Source organism: Enhydra lutris, unplaced genomic scaffold, assembly GCF_002288905.1.
Source record: "Enhydra lutris kenyoni isolate GAN:26980312 unplaced genomic scaffold, ASM228890v2 scaffoldscaffold13, whole genome shotgun sequence".
NCBI classification, from domain to species: domain Eukaryota; kingdom Metazoa; phylum Chordata; class Mammalia; order Carnivora; family Mustelidae; genus Enhydra; species Enhydra lutris.
In genome coordinates, this window is record NW_019154097.1 from 32,286,424 (window position 1) to 32,308,350 (window position 21,927).

The 21,927-nt window shown below is 50.6% G+C and overlaps 1 protein-coding gene across 2 annotated transcripts in view; it reads left to right on the top strand.

The window, feature by feature from the left end:
* Positions 1-21,927, top strand: part of LOC111146149 (leucine rich repeat and sterile alpha motif containing 1) — a 38,667-nt gene that overhangs the window by 2,975 nt on the left and 13,765 nt on the right. For both annotated transcript variants that reach the window (XM_022501570.1, XM_022501571.1), the window contains exons 4-16: positions 144-200; positions 722-766; positions 1,807-1,884; positions 3,001-3,069; positions 4,741-4,825; positions 5,135-5,256; positions 8,533-8,623; positions 12,451-12,581; positions 17,051-17,080; positions 17,535-17,657; positions 17,925-18,064; positions 18,966-19,010; positions 20,612-20,682. In XM_022501570.1, the coding sequence (XP_022357278.1) occupies positions 144-200; positions 722-766; positions 1,807-1,884; positions 3,001-3,069; positions 4,741-4,825; positions 5,135-5,256; positions 8,533-8,623; positions 12,451-12,581; positions 17,051-17,080; positions 17,535-17,657; positions 17,925-18,064; positions 18,966-19,010; positions 20,612-20,682 (1,087 nt within the window). The remainder of the gene's footprint in view (positions 1-143; positions 201-721; positions 767-1,806; positions 1,885-3,000; positions 3,070-4,740; positions 4,826-5,134; positions 5,257-8,532; positions 8,624-12,450; positions 12,582-17,050; positions 17,081-17,534; positions 17,658-17,924; positions 18,065-18,965; positions 19,011-20,611; positions 20,683-21,927) is intronic.

A 21,927-nucleotide genomic window follows, 5' to 3' on the forward strand; every position in this document is an offset into this window, starting at 1 on the left:
GGTCATTGGTGCACCTGCAGAAGGGACTCGCAGAACCAGACAGTGGCTGGTCTCTTACAGCTCCTTGATCCTGTGTTTCTTTGGCTGGTTTGTCCGCTCTTCAAGGGCGTTTTGTTTTTTATTATTATTCCTTTTGTTCGCAGGCAAAAGAAGCTGGGGCCGATGACGTTCTTGACATCTCTAAGTGTGAGCTCTCGGAGGTAAATCAGGGCTGGTGTTCTGGCTGTGAATTTGATTGGTCCTTTTATCTTGGATCACATGTCCCTAAGAAAGACAGATGTGGACTGGGGCTTTTAAAACACTGGAAGCATTAGTCGAGTAAAGTGTTCTTGGATTTTGTTCTTATTCAAAAGAATTGAGATGGTTGGTGGCCTCAACATAGTCTATGAGAATTGGGAGTCTAGAAAATGCACCCACAGAGTTCTAGGGAACTGGAAGAACCAGGGTTTCTCCGGCCTTTTTCTTTTGCCCTGGTAGAGCTCATGATGGGGCTGGTGTGTGGGCTGGGGCCGGGCAGGGCAGTCTCCTGCCAGCTGATTGCAGGGGAGGGCTGACCACCTCCCAGCAGCATTCCTCCCCAGCCTCCCCTGCACCACACTCCCGGCTCAGCGCTGCTCTGCACGTGAGAATTTTGCACTTGATCACCTCCTGCCCCGTCGCTCCCTCACTTGTGTGCCACCGGCAGGAAGGGAGGCGCTGACTCTTCTTTTTATTCCCTTAGATTCCATATGGGGCTTTTGCAACGTGCAAAGTTCTGCAGAAGAAGGTAACGTGGATCTTCATTTTCACAGGCTTGTTTATTGCATGTTTGCTTGTTGGAAATCAAGTGGGACTTTGAGGCACTGTCTTCCTGGCATAGACATCTCCCTTCTCCCTGATTCTCACCCTTTCAGCTTGAAGCCAGTGTTTGCCTAGTTGGAAGAGTTGAGTCTGATGTCAAACGGTCCCGGGTCACATCCTGGCTTTGCCCCTCGTGAGTTGGGCAACTTCCGCCAACTCTTAGATCCGTTTCTTCATCTGTGAGATGAAGACATTCCTAGTGTTAGTCCTACTCTGACAGAGCTGTCATGAGAATTAATAGAGTGACAGGCAGGAGGTAGGTAGATGGAGACGGGAATGCGCCAGGTACAAGGCCTGCCTCAGTAAACGCGGGGTGACCTCGCTGTTCATAATAATGAAAGCTGTACTTACGTCATCCTGGTCACCCAGCGGAGATTAAGAATGGAATGAATGATTTTTCAGAAAGACATTGCAGCATTGCATGGAGACAGCTCAGAGCATTCTAATTGAATTCTCTAAGGAAGGGAGGTAAAAAGTGTTCCATACTGACAGCCCGGTGAGCTCCTTGACACTGGAAGTTTGTATGCAGGGGTCAGTGCTATAAAAATAGCAACAGATGGCACGGATGGAGCCTTCGGCCCCAGGCCAGCCCTGGGCTCAGTGCTCGTTGTCTGTTGGTTAATCGTACGGCAGCCCTTGGAGGCAAGTACTTTATTATTCTCTGTTCCCCACGTGAAGGTGCTGACCCTGAGGGAGGTTAAGATCAGGACAGCTGCACAGGGACCTTCTCAGGATGGAAGGTAGCATCAGGCCTCGAAGATCCCTTTCACCCTTGAGATTACAGGCTTTCAGGTTATGTGATTCCACATTTGGTGATTCTGCGATTCTGAGCCACATCCTCCATGGCAGTGTCCGGGCGAGCAGAGGGCAGCGGGCAGGCGGGGTCTGCGGTGTACCCTGCAGTGAGCTGGCGGCCTGCTGGCTACTCCTCTTCCTGCTAACGCGCCCCAAATCTTCCCCACACAGGTGTTGATTGTCCACACGAATCACCTCACTTCCCTGCTCCCTAAATCCTGCAGCCTCCTGAGTCTCATAACCATCAAGGTACTGGGGCCCTTCTCTCGGTGGTCAGGGACTCTGCCTGGTGTATTATGTGACAGCTAAGCTGCCTTTGTTAAAGCTTATGCCGGGCGGGCCTAACTTCATAGTCAGGCCGGGGTTAGCACAGTTGATGGGGCACCTGAGTGCCGTGCGTGGGGTGGGGTTACAAAGATAACCAGCCGGAGGCCCTGCCTTCATGGGAACTTGCAGGACAGGTAGAAAGGCAAAGCATAAACTCAGAGCAGCTGAGCTCACAGAGAGCATGGAGACCGATGGGCCCAAACAAGGAGGCGCCCCGGAGGGATGCCAGGCATCACTCGGTCAGTGTGTGAAAACCCTGTGATCCGGGCTGACTTCCTCCTGTTAGCGTCTCCAGGACAGGGACTGGGACATATTCACAGTACATGTGGCCTATGACCTCAGGATTATTCCACATGAACATGAGCTGTGACAGTGGGTACACACAATGAGAGGCAAAGGATGGTAGCATCAGGCATCACAGTGTTTTTTGAGTTAAGTCTGGTTTGTAGGAGTTAGGGTGGTTTTTACTTGTCTTTATTATTCTAGTCCAACACTCGTTATTTTTATAGTAAAACAATATCTTATACATTTTAAATACATATTTTATATTTGTGTATATTTCTATTTTATTTGTATGTACATGAAACATATTTATGTAGTTGCATACATGATGTGTCTTTTTGCTCATTTGTGTTGTTAAAAAAAATTAGCAAATACAGTTTAGCAAAGGAAGAAAAATGTCCGTCATCTCACACTCCAGAGAACCACCATCAGTATATTATTGCATATTTGATAGTCTTTTTTCACGTAAGTGTGTACTTACACTGTGAGGGTTTTCCTGTTTAACATGAATATTTATGCATACTGTTTCATAGCATACTGTTTCTGCTCAACAGCTAAAAATAAATATTGATAAAGAAAAGAAAGCAACTGTATCCCATTTTCAAAAAAGAGCTGAGATGGAAAGATCTCGTCCTTGGATAGGAGGGGCTGCTGTTGCTTCAACACCGGACACAGGAAGAGGCCCCGGAGTCTGAGCTGTGTGGGCTTTCTCCCTTGGTGACTGTTGTGACCCCTACGCTTGCCTTCCTCCTGCAGGTTCTGGATCTTCACGATAATCAGCTGTCAGCGCTTCCTGACGACATCGGGCAGCTGACCGCCCTCCAGGTACGGCCGCAGGACACAGGACACCTGCCTCTGACTGCAAGTGAGAAAGTGCCCTGGAGAGTGCCGGCTGGGCTCTGGCCAGGGCCGCCCTTGGTGCCAGCTCCCTCTGCCCCTTTCCCGTCAGGAAGCTCCATGACGCCCTGGCCATGGCAGTCCGAGCTGTGGGAGTCTTGGTACCATATTTTTGGCATGTGCTTTTGGGATTTCATCGTGAGCTTCTACAAGGGAGGAAGCAGGAAATGATGAATTCAGCACTGTGACTCATCCTCCCACTTCTGATCAGTCGTGGCCCCCCGCATGCCCGCGCAGAGCTAAGCTTTTCCCTCCTATTATCTGTCGGTTTCCTGCAGCCTCCCTGTCAGGCAGGTGCTAGCATTAGCCCCATTTCACAGAGGAAGAAGCAGCTTTCCTTCACACTTAGATTAAAATACCTTCTCGTCACTGTGCCCCTCAGACCCCGGATGAGGGGCCGGCCTGCTTCCCAGCCTCCTCTCCCGGCGGTTAGTTCCTAAACTCCTTCTGGCCTTCCTGCCGCACTGCGGCGGGCCTCTCCATGCAGATCCCGCCTCCGCCCGAGCCGCTCATCCTCTCTCAGCCCCAATGTCCCTCGGAATCCTCCCGGCCTCCTTGTCAAAGTACATCCACCTTCTGGGCCCCTGTCTCAGGCCTGGCTGGTTGCCGCGGGAGCACTGATGGCAGTGCGTAGTTCCTCGGGAAGGTTTTACTGATTTGACTGAGATATAGTCCTTGGAGGGCAGCACCCCCACCTTGCACCCTGCCTCCAACGTGGAGGAGACCAAGAAATGAGGGGAACAGGCAACCCTACTATGTGGGTGACATCATTGCATTTTACAGATGAGAAAGTTGAGGTCCAGAGGGATGCCTTTCGCTAGCCCCAGGGCACACAGAACATGGGGCAGAACAGTAGGAATTGTCACCCCTTAGGAAGCCACAGTGAATGCCCAGGTGTAGGATCTTTGGGGACATGTATATTTTTATAGAATTGTTGCACTGATCATTTTGTAACTTTTGGATACCTGACAATAACTCCTAACCATCTTTTGGTTCATTAAATATTCATCTGCCGCATAATTTTTCATGACCGCTTAGCTTTCCATTGCGTCAATGTTTAATGAGTACTTAGCGTGCCGGCCTCTTGGCCTTGCTTCCCTCACAGTGCAGCATCCGGGAAGGAGCGCGGCCTGCGGAATCCGCTGAGCCTGCCTTCCCGTCTGGGCACCGCCAGCTGCCAGCCTTGAGACCTTGGGCAGATCCTACTGCCTTTATGCAACTCAGCTTCCTTCCCCCCCCAAAACTGGGATTCCTAGAGCCCTGTCGCATGCTGCCTCCCCCACGTCCCTGAACCTGCTTGTCCCCTGCTGCTTCCTTGCTGGACTGTGGGGCCATCATGGGGCATTCTGTGGTCTGCATAAACGATGGGTCCTCCCCAAGAACCAGTTCAAGGTCTGGCTCTGCTCTCTTGGGCACGTGACTTCACTCTGAGCCTGTGTTCCCATCTCCCACCTGGGATTATAAAAACCGGTGCCCTCCTCACAGGGCTGTCAAGGGGAGTTAAAGATGTGTGTGGTGCCCAGATGCTGCCTGGCCTGAAGCAGGGGTAGACGTTGTTCTCTGCGTCTGGGTTCTCCTGTCATTTTTTCCCTGTCTTAGGTCTTGAACGTGGAAAGGAATCAACTGACATATCTCCCACGTTCCATTGGGAACCTGATCCAGCTCCAGACCCTCAGTGTGAAAGGTAGGGGCCAGAACGCACTGTCTGTGACTTTGAGTTGGCACTGGCTGTCTCGGCCAGCATCCACAGAGCCCTCCTCCTGGGAACCACCGAGCATGAGGGCACCCAGCTAATAAGTGGTAGAGTAAGAACTTGAACCCAGGTCACCAAAACTGGACCCCTGTGCTTTTCCTCCTGGAACCTCAGGTCTCGGGACCTGTGCACATCCCGGGGTCAGAGGGAGGCACCCACGTGCCCCGAGTCTGGCAGCGTCGGGCAGGAAGTTGGTGGAGAGGCTTTGGGGGTTGAGCTGTGCCATTGGGATCTCTCCAGATAACAAGCTGAAGGAGCTTCCAGACACCGTGGGGGAACTTCGAAGCTTACGTACTCTTGACATCAGTGAGAACGACATTCAGAAGTTGCCGCAGCTGCTGGCGCACGTTCGAACCCTGGAAGTAAGTGCGGAGCCGTTCCTGCCTGGGGTTCTCTCTGGGCCACAGTCCCCGCACGTTCCTGAATGCCTGCCCTGGTCATGGGTGCTGGGCTGTCAGAGATCTCAAGGCTCAGTTCCTGGGAGCTCACAGAGAGAGCGATGTCATGCGGTTGTCATTATGTGGCTCTTGCTGCCATCATGGTGGCAGAAATACACGCTCCTGGAGTAAGGACAGGACACTGAGTTCTGGTGGTGTCGATAGTCTGTGAAAGATGTGGTGTTTGAGTTGGGTCTGGAGAGAAGAACTCGCTTTAGAGTAGTAGACCCGGGTAGTGGGGCATTTGGATTCAGGGGAGAGTACGGAGAGCACAGAGTGGACGGCACAAGGTGTGTTAAGGGAAAAATGGGGCATCTGATGTGGTGGGCGCTTGCTGTGTCTGGAGGGTCCAGATTGGGAAGAGCCCAGAGCTCTGTGACGGGGAGAGCAGCCTCACTGGGAGGTTTAGAAATTGAGTTTCATCAGAGCAGGGAGGGGGACAAGCTCTTCCTGGGTCACTGTATCAGTTTGCTAGGGTGGCCGTAACAAAGTACCACAGGCCGAGTGGCTTGAAAAGAGATTTATTTTCTCATGGCTCTGGAGGCTGGAAGTCCAAGATCAAGGGTTGGTTGCTTCCGAGGCCTCTCTCCTTGGCTTGTAGATGGCGGTCTTCTCCATGTGTCCTCACATCATCTTCCTTCTGTATGGGCCTGTGTCCAAATTCCTCTTCTTATAAGAACACCAGTCATGCTGGATTAGGGCCCAGCCTGGTGATTTCATTTTGAACTTGTTTACTTCTCTAAAGACCTTATATCCAAATACAGTGGCATCTGAGGTGCAGGGGATTAGAACTTCATGTATGTGTTTTTGGGGGGTCTGCAGTCCAGGCCTTAACACACATGGATACAGGCTGCTTGCTCAGGGAAGGCAGGGGCACTTAACAGTTGAGGATGAGATGGCCCATCCTTATCTGTTGCCTACAAGGCTAGGTGCTTAACCTGCATCAGTTCCCTGAATCCTCAGGAAAACCCTGCAAGCCAGACACTGCTGGGCCCGTTTGCAGGTGAAGAGGCTGAGCCTTGGACAGTTTAAGGAGCTTGCCCAGGGGCCGCACAGCTAGTGACAGCGGAGTGGGGTTGAAAACTAGGCAGTCTGAATGAGGGCCTATGCTCTTGACCTATGTGCAGCTCAGCCTTCTGGAACAGGGACTTCTCTACCCATGATGACACAGTCTGGCCAGCATCCCAGAATCCTCTGCTGAGCAGCAGCATCTATATCAGAAGTGGGTGGGTGAGCATGGAGACAGCAAAGGAAGGGGGCTGACCCCAAGGGCTGATCCCTGCTGCTGTGGCAGCCAGCCTGACAAGGGACAGGATGGTCAGCTCCTTTCCCTGAGCAGGCTGCAGAGACAGTGCTGTCCAACAGAACTTTCTGCAAGGATGGAAATGTCCAGTGACTATGCTGTCCCAAGTCGGTAGCCACTAGCCACATGTGGCCCTCAAGCACTGAAAGTGTGACTAGCATGACCAAGGAAGTACATGTTTACTTGTACAGTCTTTTTAAAGATTTATTTACTTATTTTAGAGAGAGAGATGCACATGTGCCCATGAGCAGGGGGAGGGACAAAGGGCGAGAGAGGGAAGCAGACTCCCCACTGAGCACAGACCCCATGCAGGGCTCCAGCTCACATCCTGAGATCATGACCTGAGCTGAAAACGAGAGTGAGACTCTGAACTGACTGAGCCACCCAGGCATCCCTGTTTATATTGAAATAAACGAAGCCCCACGTGTTCAGTGGCCACCGTGCCTGAGCGCATAGCTCACAGCGTCACTGAGTCCGAAACCCTCGTTAAGTCAGCTGACAGGAGCTCTGAGAGTGATGTGCTTTCCATCCACTCTTTAAAAAAAGCTTTTGAGCTTCTTGGTGGCACCTTTGTTCAGGAGGAGACCATAAATGGCCATTCTTGGTTAAGGCCAAGGTCTTTCCCTCGTGTTATCTCCTATCACCCATCAAACAGCCCTGCCACTGGGTGATAGCATGCCTGTTGAACACTGATAGAGCTGAGCTTCCAGGAAGTCACCTGTCCTGTTCAAGGGCACACAGCCAGGACAGGTCAAACTGGGGTGTGACGCCAGGGCCGAATGACCGCATGCATTGCTGTCCAGCTGCAGCTCCTGCTGATAATGGGGACACCTGCAATCTGTGTGTCCCATGCAGTAGCCGCCAGCCACGTGTGGCTGTTGCGCACGTGAAATGTGGCTGGTGCCACTGAGGGACTGAGCTTTAAATTCACTTTCAATTTAGTCGGTTAAAATGTAAACTTACGTGGCCCTGTGTGGCTCGTGGCCACCAAACTGGGTGGTGCAGCCCCAGCACCCAGCACACTTTACTATTGGTGACCAGTATGACCCATGTGGGTGAATATTCTTTATGTAAGGCCTCCCAGGATGGGGTTTTTTGCTCTCGGGCTCCCCAGACCCAGGCAGTCGGATCCTGTGCTCCAGGGCAGGCTCCCCAGGGAGAAGGGCTGTGCTGGCCAGGGCTGGCGGGCGTCTGAGCTGCTTTTCCCCCTCGGCCACTTCTGGCCTGGTGCCTCAGGCCTTCCCCTGAAGCAGGCCTACCTGTCCCAGGCAGAGAGGATATGGGCTCCTGAAAGGGGCTGAGGTAGCTTCCCAGGAGGCCTCTGGAAAGAAGTGAGCAGATGGCAGGAGGGCTCGATTCAACAAACAGACAAACAAAAACAACAGACAACCTTACAGCATGGCTGTGGATGGCTTTGTGGGCATTTTCTGAACCAGGTCCCTGTTTCCTGGGCCTCATAAACCCGTAAGCAGGTGCATATGTGCCCGTATAAACATTAGGGGTTTTTTCTTACTTAAAAGATCATATTGTTAAAAAAAATTCCAATTTCACATAAAAAGTACTCTAGAATCTACCCTTTGGAGGAAACCATTTTGAGTTTGATGTGTATTTCTTCAAAATTTTTTGTAAGTATACTAATGAGAGAGAGTAGGAGTGTTTCTTTTAACAAACATGGAATCTTATTCTGTATGTTGTCCTGTAATTTCCTTATTTTCCCGCTTTTTATGTTTTTCTCCAAAAACACGAATCATGTGCTGGCTACACACCAGACACTATTTAAGTGCTGGGAACGTGGCAGGACCAAGACAGAGGAGACAGTAAACACAGCCTCGTAACTAAACCAGGTGCTTTGGGATTGTGTTGACAATACGTATAAAGAGGGTTCCCTGTGTCTGCAGACTCTGAGCCTCGACGCCTCGTCCATGGTCTACCCGCCCCAGGAGGTGTGCAGTGCTGGCACCCAGGTCATTCAGCAGTTCCTCTGCAAAGGTAAAGCCAGACACCCTGCCTCCTCGCTCAGCGAGTAAGCATGGTCCCAGCAGCAGCCCTGTGCCAGCCCAGACTCAGGGCATGGCAGAGACCGAGGAGGCCACAGTCCCCACCTGCTCGGCACTCTCCAGATCTGGCAAGAGACACAGGCAAAGCAGATGGTCACAGGAAATCGAGTTACTGGTTAGGTTGGGGCGTCAGGGAAGGTCCGAGAAAGTGTCTTTGTTGAAACCTGAGGGCATTTGGGACTTAGGAAGGAGAGGAGGCTGTGGCTGGTGGGAGCAGAGGCGTGTTGAAGGGCCTAGAAGGGTAGAGTTGTGGGAAGCATGCGGCCAAGGAGGCCGGGGGGCTGGGCACCCACACAAAGGGAGGAGAGGTGGGTGGGAGGCTGGAGAGGCCATCAGGGCCTGGTGTCACACAGGAGAGGGCTCACTCCACCTGTGGGGAAAAGGGCCTGGAGAAAGCAAGCGCGGAGGCCGGGGACCAGTGAGGAGGTCATTGGCATGATCCAGGACTGAGGCCACAGGGGACTGGACTTGGAGGAGTGACAGTGCAGCTAAAACCCAGGGCCACCATTGGTCCAGGTGCCCAGAGGGGAGGGCAGAGTACCTGGCCATCTCCTTTCTGGCGGATTGTCTTAATTAGGGGATCCTGTCACCCGGGGAACTGGCAGAACACGGCCAAGACTCATCCAGGTGATCTGTGGGTGACAGAGGTGCAATTGCAAAGCAACAAGAAAGGAAAGCGAAGTCTTTTCAATACACGATTTCAGATCAGTTGAATATCCATGTGGGGGAAAAGTCTTGATTTCTTCTTTCAATAGGAGACAGGCAACACCAGCCATAAAATGTTAATAAATTACATTTCCCTAACATTAAAAAGACACCATTTGGGAAAAGAGAGTGCAAGCCATGAAGTCGGAAAGGATATTTGCAATGCATGCATGTCCAGCAAAGCACCTGTTTCTAGCAGATAAAAAGATGTATAAGCAAAAGGCATTGTCAGAAGTCTTGAATAGAAATTTTACAGAGACTCTCCAGATGGCCTAGAGTGTCTGAAAAGAATGCTCAACATCTTTTTGGTCAATAGGAAAAAACACATTAAAACTACACAGAGACACTACCACGTCCTACCACGCCCCCTAAAATGGCTCAATTAATGTCAGTACAAGAACTAGCAAATGTGTGGAACAGTGGCTCCCATCCACCATGGGTGGGGGTGTGGGAGTCGGAGACTGCTTCCAAAAATTGTTGTTACCATCTCAAGCTGAACATTCAGACACCCTGTGGCCCATCAACTCTGCACCTACGTGTGTGTCCAGGGAAAGTGCGTCTGAGTATATGCCAGAAAGCCAAGTACAGAAATACTGACGGCAGCACAGTTCATAACAGCCCAAACCTGACACGCCCCAAGTGCCCATTGGTGGTGGGACGTGTAAACACACTGTTTCAGACTCGCACGCGAATATGACACAGCCTTCAAACACAGCAAAAGCAGTCCGGGGGTGCCTGGGTGGCTCAGTTGATAGTAGGCTCTGCCTACTTGTGATCTCTGTCAAATAAATAAATAAAATCTTAAAAAAAAAAATTTAAGGGGCGCCTGGGTGGCTCAGTGGGGTAAAGCCTCTGCCTTCCGCTCGGGTCATGGTCCCAGGGTCCTGGGATTGAGCCCCAAGTCAGGCTCCCTGCCCAGCAGGAGCCCAGCTTTCCCTCTCCCACTACCCCTGCTTGTGTTCCTCTCTCACTGTCTGTCTCTCTCTGTCAAATAAATTTTGAAAAAAGAACAAAAGCAGTGTTAACTGCCACCGCCACGGTGAACCTCACAGACACTATGGGCCGTGAGAGAAGCCGGACGCTTTTATCAGCACACGAGCACTCACCCCAAACCTAGTCCTGTTTATAAGGGTGATTTCCCTCTTAAGCTTTCATCTCGCTATCCATGAAGACTTTTTGCTCTTTTCTGTATGAAGGTGATACTTCAGTTTAATAAAAAGTTACACATCCCATGACAGATACTCGGGCCACACACCTACCAAAGCGCTCTTCGAGCAGCAGGTGATTCTAATGTGTACCCTGGCCAATGGTCAAACTAGGCAAATTCTTCCAAGTGTAATTAACATGGTGTTAGCTTCAGATGTACAATATGATCACTTAATTCTTTTATTTATTTATTTATTTATTTGACAGAGATCACAAGTAGGCAGAGAGAGAGAGGAGGAAGCAGGCTCCCCGTGGAGCATAGAGCCCGATGCGGGGCTCAGTCCCAGGACCTGGGATCAAGACCTGAGCCGAAGGCAGAGGCTTTAACTCATTGAGCCACCCAGGTGCCCATGAGGACTTAATTCTGTACGTGACTCCATCTTCATGACTGTAACGGAGCTTCTAAATCCCCTTCACCTTTCCCACCCATCCCCCCACCCAAACCCTTTATCTTCCTTAAAAAGTTTTCAGCTATGCAATTTCTAGGTATACAGAAGACAAAGAATAAAGCAGTGAACGTGTGTATACCTACTACGCAACTTAAATAATTCTTCAATTTATTTACACGGTATAGTAGGTAAACATACTTATGTAAAGTTTTGGGGTTTTAAAACATTTTTTAAATGTTTTTTATTTTATTTATTTTTTTTTAAGATTTTATTTATTTATTTGACAAACAGAGGTCACAAGTAGGCAGAGAGGCAGGCAGAGAGAGAGGAGGAAGCAGGCTCCCTGCTGAGCAGAGAGCCCGATGTGGGGCTTGATCCCAGGACCCCGGGATCATGACCCGAGCTGAAGGCAGAGGCTTTAACCCACTGAGCCACCCAGGCGCCCCTTAAATTTTTTTTTTTTTTTTAAGATTTTATTTATTTATTTGACAGAGATCACAAGTAGGCAGAGAGGCAGGCAGAGAGAGGAAGGGAAGCAGGCTCCCTGCTGAGCAGGGAGCCCTATGTGGGGCTCGGACCCAGGACCCCGGGATCATGACCCGAGCCAAAGGCAGAGGCTTAACCCACTGAGCCAACCAGGCTCCCCCCCCTTAAATGTTTTTTAAAAATATTTTTTTAAAACCCACAAGAGAGGGGCACCTGGGTGGCTCAGTGGGTTAAGCCTCTGCCTTCAGCTCGGGTCATGGTCTTAGGGTCCTGGAATCGAGCCCCGCTTCGGGCTCTCTGCTCAGCGGGGAGCCTGCTTCCTCCTCTCTCTCTGCCTGCCTCTCTGCCTACTTGTGGTCTCTGTCTGTCAAATAAATAAATAAAATCTTAAAAAAAAAAAAAAGACAACTTTGACCATATTAAAGTCTAAAGTTCTTTACCTAAAAGGATCCCATCACTAAAGTTAAAAATGTTACCATCTAGAAGATAGTTATATATTATGGACCCGAGATTATTAGCTACAATATATAAAGAGTACCTATAAACCAGCAACAATAAGGCAAGCAACCCACTCAAAAATGGGTAAAGAGTACAAACCCTGTCAAGTTATACAGGAGAAGAGTATCCAGGGCCAGAGAAGGCAAGCATCTTGCCCAAGGTTTGGGCAAGGAGATGATGGATCAGGCTTCTCCACTAATCTCCCCCAGGTTTTCTCATCACCTCATTCTCACGTGGATGATAAAGAGGTGGCTGGCCAGCCTGTCTGTTCACTCAGCTGACACTTCTTGAGCACTTTCCAAGTTCCGGGGCCTGGCATCAGGACTAGTGAGCAAGATGGAGGGCTCGATTCAGTCCGGGGCAGGGGAGCAGGGGACCAGGCAGCTGGGGCAGGACACTGGGGAGGAAGTCAGAGGCTGCAGGAGCTGACGGTTCTGTCCCCTCCCTCCTGATCAGCTTGTGTCCTCTCTTGCAGAGTCAGGGCTGGAATACTACCCCCCTTCTCAGTACCTGCTGCCAGTCCTGGAGCAGGATGGAGGCGACACCCCCCGGGACAGCCCAGACGGGCCCTCGAACAGACTCTGCAGGGAGGAGGTGGAGTGGCAGGTAAGGCGTACCTGGCTCCTGACAGGAGTGGGGGGGTGTGTGCAGGGAACCTGGTCATTGGGAGGGGTGTTCAGAGCTGTAGGCCCTGAATTCCTCCGCCAAACTAGAATTCACCTCCGTCCAGACCAGTGTGCTGAGATGCTCTCCAAGCCTGCGCCATCTCCCCAAACCGCAGGTGCACCAGGCTCCTCTCTGCTCCCTGAACCCTTCAGGACTTTTGAACTTGTAGTTTCCCTCTCCCCCTTCCCAATCTGGAGTTCTCCTGGCTCACCTCTTGCTAACTCCACCTTCTCCTTCAGTTGTGTCCAAATCCCACGTCCTCTGAGAATTCTCCCTGTCACATCAACCTGGGTCAGGTCCCCTGCTATATGTTCTCCGGGTGCCCCCACTTTTCCTTGGGAACACTTATCACGGCCATAAATGAAAAATTACACGGGAGATGACTTATGTCTGTCTCTCCTGCTGGATAAAGCTTTGTGAGTGTGGGGATCATGTCTGTGTTGTTCATTGTTGCCTCTCAGCAAGTACTTCCTGCCTCGGTGCCCGCTGCTGTACAGAACGCCTGTCATGCTCTCCGCTCTGTGGAGAAGCCAGGGAGGCACACGTGCCAGCACAGTGAGGGGCCAGCCCTCCCTGGTCCCAGGGGTGAGCTAGCCTAGGACGGGCACCAAGGAGGAATCTTGGTCAGAGTTTGCCACGTCAGCCAGGAGCCCCTGACACGGGAGCCAATGAGAAGCCACCTCTGTCCCCACCTGCACTCCCACAGCGGGCCCACAGGCCTCTGATGGTGGGGTGGGGGGTGGCGGCAGTGAGGGGGACCAACTGCCAAGTTTGGCTTCTTATCTTCCAAGGACTTTTTATTAACTCTGGTTCCCTGGTGCCCCCCCTTCCCTGTTGGACATACCACCATGCATGCCTTTGGAGTTTTATCTTTCTTCTGGCAGCTCAGTGAGAACTAGAGAGGAGGAAGATCTCTATCCAGGGAAATCGTGGCAATTTATACTCTGAGGAAATATTTGCAGCAAACATTTCTTTTTTTTTTAACTTAATTATGTTTTTTATCTCGTTATTATACTTAATTTTTATTAAATTTTTTATTTTTTATTAACATATACTGTATTATTAGCCCCAGGAGTACAGGTCTGTGAATCGCCAGGTTTACACACTTCACAGCACTCACTATAGCACATACCTTTCCCAATGTCCATAACCCCACCACCAATGTCCATAACCCCATACCCCTCTCCCCTCTGCAACTCTCAGTTTGTTTTGTGAGGTGAAGAGTCTCTTACGGTTTGTCTCCCTCCTGATCCCATCTTGTTTCACTTATTCTTTTCCTACCCCCAAACCCCCCATGTTGCCTCTCAACTTCCTCATATCAGGGAGATCATATGATAATTGTCTTTCTCTGATTGACTTACTTTGCTAAATTAATACCCTCTAGTTCCATCCATGTCATCGCAAATGGCAAGATTTCAAATTTTTGATGGCTGCATAGTATTCCATTGTATATGTATACCACATCTTCTTATCCATTCATCTGTTGATGGACATCTAGGCTCTTTCCATAGTTTGGCTATTGTGGACATTGCTACTATAAACAGTCAGGTGCAAGTGCCCCTTCGGATCACTACATTTGTATCTTTAGGGTAAATACCCAGTAGTGTGATTGCTGGGTTGTAGGGTAGCTCTATTTTCAACTTTTTGAGGAAACTCCATGCTGTTTTCCAGAGTGGTTGCACCAGCTTGCATTCCCACCAACAGTGTAGGAGGGTTCCCCTTTCTCCTCATCCTCACCAGCATCTGTCATTTCCTGACTTGTTAATTTTAGCCATTCTGAGTGGTGTGAGGTGATATCTCATTGTGGTTTTGATTTGGATTTCCCTGATGCCAAGTCATGTGGAGCACTTTTTCATGTGTGTGTTGGCCATCTGGATGTCTTCTTTGCAGAAATATCTGTTCATGTCTTCTGCCCATTTCTTGATTGGATTATTTGTTCTTTGGGTGTTGAGTTTGCTGAGCCCTTTATAGATTTTGGGTACTAGCCCTTTATCTGATATGTTGTTTGCAAATATCTTCTCCCATTCTGTCAGTTGTCTTTTGGTTTTGTTGACTGTTTTCCTTTGCTGTGCAAAAGTTTTTGATCTTGATGAAGTCCCAATAGTTCATTTTTGCCCTTGCTTCCCTTGCCTTTGGCGATGTTCCTAGGAAGAAGTGGCTGCAGCTGAGGTCAAAGAGGTTGCTGCCTGTGTTCTCCTCAAGAACCTCAGTGTGAGAAAGGAATCCATCAAAATCCTTGAGGAGAAGGCAGCAAACATTTCTGATGCAGAATTAGCAGGCTGAATATATAAAGAGCTCTTTCAAAGCAGTAAAACACAGCAAACCATCCCGAGAGGAAAAAAAAAAAAAAAGCCAAAGATCTGTCAACAGGTACTTTACAGAATAAACCAGTACAGATGAGGGGCACCTGGCTGGGCAGTCAGTAGAGCACCTAACTCTTGATCTCAGGGTCGTGTGCTCAAGCCCTACGTTGGCCGTAGAGCTTACTTAAAAACTTAAACAAAAAACAATACAGATGATCGGTAAACACGAAAAAATTCCCCTAGTAATCAGAGACCAGTAAACTAAAACAACAAAATACTGTTAACCTCCTTCAGATTGGCACAAATGTCACCTTGATAATCTTGGCCAGAGTGTGGGGAAACAGTGGCCTCATCAATTGCTCTTGGGAAATGGAAACTGGTGTTCCCACTGCGGAAGATAACCTGGTAATAGGGGTCAGAAATTTAAATGGCATTGGCCATCGCCGATGATTCAGGAGTCCCACTTCTTGGCACATACCCAGAGAGACACTTGTCCAAGGAGACATTCGTGAGAATGTTCCTTGCTGCCTTATTTGCAGTAGGGAAATATTGGAAGGCCCCTTAATGTCTGTCAGTGGGCAAAGGCTGAGCCAGCTGTGTCCTGTCCCTACTATGCCCTAGATCTATCCAAACTTGGATCACAGGACAGATGGGTAAGTGAAAAGAGCAGGCTGCAGAACACGGTGGTGGTAGTATAGTACCCTTCTATGTTCAGAAAGAAGGTTCGAATGTATAGGAAAACAGATCAGCAATAGCCATTAACTGGGGGGGGGGGGGGGGGGGGATGGGTAGGAGGACAGTTTGATGACAAAGGAGCACGAGGGAATGTTAGGAGGTAAAGGAGTGGTTCTCTGTCTTGATTGCAATGACCACTACGTGACTAGAACTGCATACTAAAAAGAATGAATTTTACAGAATGTGAATTTTGCCTTCATTGAAACACATTTATATGTGAGCACACACAGACAAATATTCTGTATTTTCCAGAAGCACAAATTATATGTAAATGTGTGTATTCGGGTCTGATAATGGTAGTTACATGGCAGGGGGCCGGAGGGAACCAGGATCAGGCTGGGGGAATGGTCTATGGTTACCGTATAGGCTGTTTATAAAATTTTTTGTAAGGATAATATACTCCGACATTATCTGTATAATTAAAAGTTAAAAGTTAATTTTAAAAATTTTACTCCTACCTCTTCGTAGGACAAATCCAATTTCCTTATAATATGCTGCTTTTCCAGTTCAGACAGATTGATCCTGGCCTCTGAGCTGGATAACTAAATACAAAGATACTTAAGATACTTATTTAAGTATTTAGAAATACTTAAAGATTTCTGTGTGTTTGTTGATGTTTAACTACAAGAGGATCTCATGCTCCTTGTTACCAGTCTGAGCAATACAGAAATATGTAAACTAAGCGCATGTCACCCCCCCAGTCCCACCCCCGGAGGTAATCGTCACAAAATGTTAATGTATCTCCTTCCTGAGTCCGATCTCAACAGGTATGAAACTCCGAGCTGAGTTTTGTTGCCGTTCTTACAAGAACAGGATCCCGCTGCACACACAGTGGCAGGTGGCAGGCCCCTTTCTCTGCAGCTCCCCGCCTTTGCCCTGTTACCCCATAGCCGTGTGACCTGCTGCGTGGAGTCGCCATGACTTACTGAAGTTGATGAGCTGTTGCCAGGGTTGTCACTCTTTACAGCAGTTCTGCAGGAACCTGTACATGTCCCTTTGTGCCTTTGTTTTGGAGGGCTGGAGTTCAGGGGCATTGCAGGTATACTGTACAGACAGGGAACCACACATCCCACTTCTTGGTCCGCCTTGTGGAGCACCACACCTTCTCAGGGCTGCACCCCCAGAACCGTCCTGAAGAGCTTCCTACAGTGTGCCAAGCCCGGTGGTTCTCCTCCCTGCTGTCCGCTGGAACCCTCTGGGATCCTCTATCAGAATATCCTTCCCACTCATCCCCGCCCCCCCCCCACACACACTCTGATGCAGTGCTTTGAGGGTGAAGCCCGTGTCTGGCTGCCGCGAGATTCTGGCCATGGGCTGGGAATCCTACTGCTGCCCCCCCTTCTCCTGACTACTGTCTTTTTTCCCCCCCAGAATAGGTTCTCAGACTATGAGAAGAGGAAGGTAAGAAAATGTCTATCCTCCTTGGTCACTTTTGTTCTTAACAAAGATCTATGATAAAAGATTTGAGGGAACAAGTTCTTTCTGTCTCCAAATTAGAGGGCAAACTGAAGTTTTTCTCTTGATACCTTGCCTCACCACATCCTTACGCAGCCTCAGTGGTGGCAGGGTTTCTCCACCACGGATGAGCAGTCTGAGGCTCAGGGACCCCAGACTCCAAACCCCTAGCCTCTGACAGTAAACAGTGTTTTATTACAGTTGGGCCCTGCGGCAGGGTCGGGGGGTGGTGGAGGGTGCAGGGGTGGTGGGTAATGGGAGGCGCTGGGCTTGGAGGGTGTTGCTCAGTGTTCAGACCTATAGCCCGCACTCCTGGGAGCTGAGGCATGGATTCACCCTGCTCCCAGGTCCTGACACCACAGAGCCTTGCCAGTCATCACCAGGATCTATGTTCTTGCAGGAACAGAAGATGCTGGAGAAATTGGAATTTGAACGGCGTCTGGAACTCGGGCAGCGAGAGCATGCCCAGCTCCTCCAGCAGAGCAACAATCAGAAGGACGAGATCCTTCAGACGGTCAAGGAGGTCTGTGAACGGCCAAGTGGGGTGGGCTTGTCTGCACGCTTCCTGCCTGGGGGGCCTGCTGCTGCGGGGAGGCAGTGGGAGTAAGCGCTCTCCCTTGATCTTCCAGGGCCTGTGGGGGCCTGGAAGAACACCTAGCCCAGCCTCCTCATGTGTAATGGACACCCCGGGGCCTAGCGAGGGGAAGACCCGGGCCAAGATGACACAGAAAGGCCTGGCAGGACGGGGCCCCTTGCTGCCAGCTCAGGCTGGCCGCCTGTCCCGCTGCAGGAGCAGTCCCGGCTGGAGAAGGGCCTGAGCGCGCGGCAGCGCTACCTGGACGCCGAGCGCCAGCGGCTGCAGGAGCAGCTGAAGCAGACAGAGCAGAACATCTCCAGCCGGATCCAAAAACTACTGCAGGAGAACCAGAGGTCAGCCCCCCACTCCCCAGACCCAGGGACCTTCCCTGACATTGGTACCCTTTGAAGAGCCCAGGCCAGGGGTCCCTCTCTCCCTTACAGTCTCCAGTCTCAACTCCTGCCTGAGGCTTTTGTTGGTAGGGTCTGGCTTTGGTGCCACTTTTTACACCAGCCTGAAGAGAAAAGAGTCTGTGCCGGGCCTGACCTGGTCTGTAGCTTGTCCTCGGACCCGTGCCTCCCGAGGGTCCAGTCTGTGAAATGATTGGGTTTAGCAAGACAGTTGAGATCATATCCTGCTCCAGTATTTTAGGTTCCAGTGACCCGTTGGGCTGAGATCAGCTGTATTGAGATTTGCCTTATCAAATCCTGTCCAGGGTAGGTGCTGCTAGGAGCCGGTCTCGGTGGGCTTGCGGGGAAGGGAAGCCAGATAGAGGTCTCCAGAACCTCTAGTTGGGGGCCTTTGTGGAAAGCCTCCAGAACGGGCGTTGGCCTTGACCTTGTTGCTTCCAGGCCTCCCTGGCTTCTCACTCACTCCGTCACGCAGCAGTTCCATGGGGCCCGAGCAAGCCGGCAGGCCTACCGTGTGCCAGCGGCGTGCTCTCCCCACCGAGGCATCCCGGAAAGCTGCCCTGTATCAGGTGCCGGGCACTTTGTGTATACTCTCTCGTTCACTCTTTACAAGTACTCCGGGAGGCTTTTTCCATGAGGATCCCATTTTGCAGATGAGTTGGGGCTTGGTGTGGCTGAGTCACTGCCCAAAGACACAGAGCCCCAAGGTTCTGGACGGAGAACCCCAGCCGGTTCCTAAGCCCCCTCTGTGCAGCCAGTGTAGCGCGGGGAGGGCAGTTCTTTTGGGAACAGGCCTACTGGTGACAGCTATAGTGGCCCTTCACGCTTCGGGTTTGCTCCACAGGCAGAAGAAAAGTTCTGAGATCTTGAAGTCGCTGGAAAATGAAAGGTAAGTGTTTCGCTCTAGCACTCTCTGTGCTGCCTTGGGGCCAGGGGAGAGGTTTCGAGGAGACAAGATCTTGGGATTCTCAAGGATTACGCCAGAAAGTCTTCCTAAAGCTGTAAGGGGATTCACCTCCTTAGGGAATATTGAATTAAAAAGAATCACTGCCTGCAAGTTTAACACTGAGAAAAACTGAGACGTAAATAAAAACACGTGTAATGTCCACTGTATGGCTAGTGTTAAAAAAAAAAATCAGAAAAAAATCCATTTCTCATTAAAGGAAACAGTCTGTTGCAAAGTAAAAAGAAGAGGCCGGAATTAAAGTGAAGCAGTGTCTGATTTCTTCAAGATACAGCCTGGATCTGTGCTCAGAGTGCACGGAGCCACCCTGAGTGGCGTACCAAACATTGCCAAGAGGCAGAAATTAGAGGCCGTGATCTTTGGGTTTTTTCAGTTGTGTTTTCCGTGTTTCCAGGTTTATCGAGACACACTCTTTAAGAAAAAGGGTAGCTGAGAGAGAAGAGCTCCCTTTCTGCTTTCCCCTCTCCCCTGCGGGATTATCTGGAATCCTTCCTGGTTCCCAGGAATCCCAGAAGAGCAGCGTGGGCCTCGCTGCCGTCCCTGTGCTGGCCCTCCAGGCCCCTGGCCTCTTGGGAAGAACTCCTGCAGGGCGGTCCCCTCACCTGGCCCCTTGAGCTGTGGTGCTGCGGGAGCTGGGCGCGGTCAGGGCCCAGCCCGGCTGTGGCCGGTTTATCTGGCACACGCGGACCAAGTGCCCTCTCCCTGTTTGGGTGCCTGGAGTGGGGCCATGGGGCGTGTCAGTGGGACCTTCCCTCGAGCAGCCCGTGGGCCTGGGCTGGAGGCAGAGGCGCTCAGATGCTGTTTTCAACCAAGCATACCCCTTCGGAGAGCGGTTCCGTCTGCGCCACGAGGACTAGCTTACCGGGGGGACACAGCCGCCGCGCAGTAGCTTCTTAACGTTCGTTTTCGGTATCACGAATGTGTCCCCGCGCCAGCAGCCTTGTTCCCGATAGCTGTAGGCTATTTACTGTGTGATTGTACGTGAATTAGTCGTCTGTGACATGTGAGTTCCTGGAGTTTCATAGCGACCAGCACTATTCTAGTGACTATCTCCGAAACATACCCGGAGGTGTTGACGTGAATATTTGTGGAGGAAACGTTCAGAGGACCTTCTGACAGGTCTTTCCGCACTGCCTTCCAGAAGACACTTCGCTGGTTCTTGCTCCTCTCAGGCTGCCCTGGTGCTCAGCACTCCCCGCCCCCCAACCTGGAGGCGAGATTGTCCTCCCGGTTATCCGTGATGGAAGCCTCTTTCTGGGTGGTTACGGGTCACTTGTATTTAAACATCCGTGAAGTGGCCGTTTCTGTCCTTTGCCGGTTTTCCAAAGAGAATGCTCAGGTTTTGATGCAGGGCTGCTGGTGAGGGGGGGTGGGCGGCAGGGCGGGGTGTGGCAGGAGCTTGTCTGGGTGGGCGCAGCCAGGAGGACTTCCCGGAGAAGGCAGCGTTGCTCTGATGGGATTCCCTGTCCGAAGTGTTATATCTGCTGAGTAAATGGATGGATTTTATTTATTTTTTTTGTTCCTAGAATAAGGATGGAACAGTTGATGTCCATAACCCAGGAGGAGACTGAGAACCTGCGGAGACGTGAGATTGCCTGTGAGTAGGGAGGGGTGTAGGGTCCTGGGAACAGAGCTTGTCTGACTCGGGGGGGCGGCGGGGGGAGGCCGCCTTCTCCCTGTAGGTCCGGTACTATGGGCTCGAGAGGGGGCAGTGAAGTCCAGGAGGGCCCTGAGGTCAGGCTTACCCCAGAGCAAGCCATATGACCTCAGGGCCATTAGTGGTCCCTAACTCTTCCAAGCCTCTGTGTTTTTATCTGTGAAATGGGGAGAACAATGATTGTCATTCTGGGTCATTTTGAGGGTTAGATGCTGTGCTACCTGGCACTGAGTGAGCACCTCGTAAAGGCTATAGGGTTTCTGTTATCCAGAGCTGTGGTCCGCCCCTCCTGTGTTGCTGGGAGCTCCCTATCCTGCCATTCCCAAGAAGTGGTCCTGGGGCACCACACTGTGTCCACACTTGATGGTGGTGGGAGGGGCTCCCTGTCTGATCCTGAGCGCTGAGAGCATCAAGCCATGTGCCAAGGAAATCCAGGAGTCTGTTCCTCCTTTTTTAAAATAAGGACTAATTCTTCTTGGCTGGCCCTTGTCCTCTCGAGCCCGGATACTGGAGCAGGGCACGGCGGGATACTGGGCGCCAGGCCCTGTGCCAAACCCCGTGCGTACGCCACTTCCTCTCACTCCCTCCTGAGGAGGTGTTGTTAATGTCCTTATTTTAAGGTCCCTGTTATCCATCATTTAGAAAGAAAAACTGTGTTTGCATCTCCAATAGGATATTTACTAATAAATCTAGTGATTAGAAATAGTGTCAGTACCGAGGACTTTTGTTTTCACCTTTTCAAGCTTCCTTATTGCATAGCTTTTCAAAAGTGATCATGTACTATTTTTATGACTAAAATAAATTTCCATAAAAACGACATAAAGTCAAGAGAAGGTAATAACCCTTGTTGAGGACGTGTGGTATCAGGCTGTCCTAGGCCCTGCCAAAGGGAATATCAATCAGCAGGATCTTTCTGGAGGGCAGAAAGGGTAACTCCTGTCATTCACGGCCTTAAAACTGTGCTCTTTCAAAAATTAATCTTAGGAAATATTCAAATTGCATAAGGATGTTTGAGCAAGGACGTTTATCGTTTAATAATTGCAAAAGAAACCAAACGCCCCAAATAGAGGATTCTCTAAAACCTGGTGATCCGTGTCCTGCAGGAGCCTGCGGCCAGCGCCTCACACGGCCACGTGCACGTGGGGAGGCAGTCTCGAAAAGTGAGAAGTGATGTGGTCGGTGTGG